Below are 3,740 nucleotides of genomic sequence, written 5' to 3'. Positions count from 1 at the left end.
AAGATCCAAATTATGTAACTGACATTTAATTGCATAACAAATAAAGACACTTCTGTGGTATGGAATACTTATAACAAGACTTGCTGCGGTCAGAATCCATCATTTAATTCAAGAAAACATGCTGCAAACTTGCAATGCCAGAACACTACATGGAGATCCAAAATGCAGAGAGAACGGAAAACTTGGACTTAGACTTGAAATTGCCAAACCAATATAAATGGCCAAACATACTGCAAATATGCCACTTTCTATTCAGTGATTCAGCCTCTAAGAACAGAAATGGCCACCTATTCAGTGATTCAGCCTCCGAGAACAGAACTGAAAAGCTTTTATGGAGCTCTAGTAAATCACTTGCAATTTATTCAAAGACTGACAAAATCTTGTAGCCGATGTTTTTCCTACAATTCCACAGGTTTGCCATTTATCCAACTGTTCTCCAGGATTTCAGATCATATATTTATCTAGAGTATTTTCATTTGAAAAGACCAACATGGAGGTCTGTTATAAAGTGTTGTCACTGATCTACATGTTAAAAAAATAAAAAGAAAAATTGCAACAAGTAACTAATGAAGTCAGATGAATGCCAGGAATAATGAAGTGATACAATAATTTAACAAGGTCCCATGACAAGAAAAGCTGGCTCAACCAGACGCTTGTTCCTTACAGCCGTAATAACAGTGTAGCCCCAAATAGTTACCACATCTTATCACACAATTCTTAGAAGCATAGCCAGGAAAGAATCTCTAACACAACATTCAAGTATCCAAACAACTCATAAGAACAGATAAATATTAAAAGATCTGCAGATTACATATATAAGTATGCTATCAAGAAATATAATATGGTTCACAAAATGCAGAAAGAAAATTAGTATATAGAGCTCTCAACTGCTTTAAAAAGGTGCTAATATTATGTCACAAGTACTTTGGCAGAAAACAGAAAAGTTCATTAGAGCTGGAGCTACCTACTGACTAGTATGAGAACTGATCTTGATTCCCTGTGTTGAAGATGAGAAGCAAATATATTTTCATCAGAAGTGGTACAAAAGTAAAGAGGAAGATGAAAAACTGAAAAAGAAAAGAAATTTGTTAAAAGCATTAGAAAAGAACAAATTGAAACATTAGATTCAGAAATATCAGGATCTAGATAGAGATGAACGGTAGAAGAAAATACAAGACCTGGACTCCAAATAATTTAGAGGGTTCTGACAATTTCTTGCATTAGAATGGTCGTGACATGTCCTCCAAAAACAGCACACAGAATAAATATTATAGGTAAAGTTTTCATGAGTTGGAATTGGTGATTTTCTCTTAAGTACCTTCATGCATCTTGTGATCTTCTAAACACTAGCAAAGTTTCAATAACTGCTACGGATAATTGCACTAATATACTTAAGGCTGGATTTATTAAGTTTCAGCTGATGCATGATTAATCTGCACAAACTGAGGAAACAATGACACCAAATGGAGAACTCAACCAAATCATATATTACAAGCACAAAATCTATAGAGCATCTAGCCCATTCCGTAGAAGAATACATGAATAAATCAGTCTCAACAGAAAATGAATCCCAGAGATAGAACAATTGGGAACCTCACCCCTTTTTTAGCCTACAACAATGAGGTGTCATATCACATACCATGGAGGAAGGAACAAATGAACAATCTCCGAAGGAAGTCAAAAGTCCACTGAGCCCACTAGTAGGCCCCAGGCACGCATGTGGAAGCTATCAGCTCTTTAAAGTATCATCGCACATGAACACAAGAACTATCCATGCCTGCGCTCTTTTTCAAAGGAACCATTCACCTATTCCAGATACTCATCTCCATAATGAGACTACAGTTACCAGTTTATCATCAAGACTTTTCCTGTAACCCCCAATCAATATGAAAAGCCACTAATTTACTCAGCCACTTTCTCGCTTGCAGTTCCCTGGGAGAAGGTATCTGTACCGGTCAGCATTCTGAATTAGATAACTTGGAAGATTCACTGCAGAGTAAGAACTAGGAATTGGTCCCAACTTGGCAATGATTTTCTGGAATGTGTACTCCTCAGGAAGCATGTCAAACAGGTCTGCTCCATGGCATATGACATCTTGAATTCTGGAAGGACTCAAGTAATAGGAAAATCTGATGCGATCGACATGGCTGTAAGCTTTCATTTTGAATATAAACTCGCTAATATGCCGGAAGCAGAAGCTGCAGTGCCATCCAGAATCAGCTAACAGGTCATCAGTCTGACGAAAATGGGCATATCTGGTCTTGCCATCTCGATATCGGTGAATCGAAGCCCTCCAGCTATCATCATCAACATAGAACTCAAAGGAGTAGAGGTAGTTCCGCAGCTGGAGATGAATCATTTCTGGAATATCATCACACCACCTAAGCAGGTTGATTGTATGGCCACTGGGGATCTCATCAACATCAGACATGATCAACAGGTCATCATCGCTGATGCCAGCGATCCTGATAAGCTGATCTAGTGCCACTCGTTGGTAGGACTCCTCGACAAAAGGATTCTCACCTTTCATGAATCTCCCCCCAACAGTCCCATAAGTCAACCGTGACTCCACAAACTTGAAGCGGCTTCGGTTGCTCGCAAAGAAAAGGGGCTTCTTCAAGCCAGTGAATGTCGAATTGGACTCAAGCAGGATGAACTCCGAGACGTACGGGCTGAGCTCATTCCACCGGACTTCGAGAATGTCAAGCTCATTGCTGAACAAGACGGCATCAAAGACGCGCCTAGGAATCTCTCGAGTTCCCCATCCGTGGAGCTTGCACAGATTCTCCATGGAGACGTTCTCGTGGTGGTAATGGGGTATGGTTCTGAAGGGTTTAGGGGGGGATTCCCACAATGGCCGGAGGAAGTAGGTGATCTTCTGGCCGTGGACATGGATAACGAATATGAGGATGGGAACGCCGATCAAGAGAAGTAATAACGCCTTGAAATCGAACCACCGGAGGGCGCATCGGAGCCGCTTAGACATGCTAAGAGCTGCCCTTGAAGCCTGCAACAAGGTCCAAACACAATGTAAGAATAGATCAAAGCCAAGAAAGGCTCTAGAATCCCTAGATTTGCCAATATGGGGGCGACAAGCACGAAATCTTAGGTGTTCAGTCGAACATTGTAGGGTTCACAAGGAGAAAACGCGATCGATCGCCACAAATTGCGATCGGAAGCGATGACTACCTCACCGCAGACGTCGTCGCAGATATCATCCGTCTTCTTGGAGCGATAAGGGTACCCGGTCTCCGGCATACTGAAGAAACACCCCCAAAGAAAAAGATCGACCTTTTCCCCAACAAGAACAAATAAAAAAAAGCCGTCTTTTTCTCCCCAAAGGCAAGATTTACCCCCAGCGACGCTCCCCCGGCGCGGATCGGTTCCCGCAGCCGTCCCACCCGCCCTTGATATCTCTCTCCTCTTCCCCCTTCCTCTATTATTATTCCTCCTCTGTCTGCTGCTGTTGGGTAATGTAGTAGTATTACGCTTCCCTAACACTGTACTCAAACCTCTCTAATTATAGCCGTTTGAGCGGTGGGAGTGCTGTGTTCTCTCTCCCCACTTCCAATGCTACGCCAAGGCATCGAGTAGAATTAGTCGCTGAAGGTAGAAGACGGATGTCGGCTTTTTACCGTATTGCATACGGGGAACACAACGAGAGAAGAAGCAAAGACGACGACGATGAGCGTAGGTCTCGACCAAAACAAAGCGTGTTGTTATCGTCCGGATTTGTTGGT

The 3,740-nt window shown here is 42.1% G+C and overlaps 1 protein-coding gene across 2 annotated transcripts; it reads right to left on the bottom strand.

Moving 5' to 3' along the window:
* Positions 1 to 1,466: 1,466 nt before the first annotated feature.
* Positions 1,467 to 3,392, bottom strand: LOC135645197 (uncharacterized). 2 transcript variants are annotated; one of them, XM_065163352.1, is made up of 2 exons: positions 3,190 to 3,392; positions 1,467 to 3,007 (listed from the first exon to the last, which is right to left on the bottom strand). In XM_065163352.1, exons 1-2 carry the CDS (start codon positions 3,256 to 3,258, stop codon positions 1,907 to 1,909), a joined length of 1,170 nt encoding a protein of 389 aa, XP_065019424.1. In that variant the 5' UTR covers positions 3,259 to 3,392; the 3' UTR covers positions 1,467 to 1,906. The 2 variants fall into 2 exon arrangements, with proteins under 2 accessions (XP_065019424.1, XP_065019425.1); XM_065163353.1 differs by having other exon boundaries at positions 3,195 to 3,389.
* Positions 3,393 to 3,740: the final 348 nt, after the last annotated feature.

The sequence above is a fragment of the Musa acuminata genome, chromosome BXJ3-8, assembly GCF_036884655.1.
Source record: "Musa acuminata AAA Group cultivar baxijiao chromosome BXJ3-8, Cavendish_Baxijiao_AAA, whole genome shotgun sequence".
NCBI lineage: Eukaryota > Viridiplantae > Streptophyta > Magnoliopsida > Zingiberales > Musaceae > Musa > Musa acuminata.
This window is presented reverse-complemented; position numbering and strand designations above follow the sequence as displayed.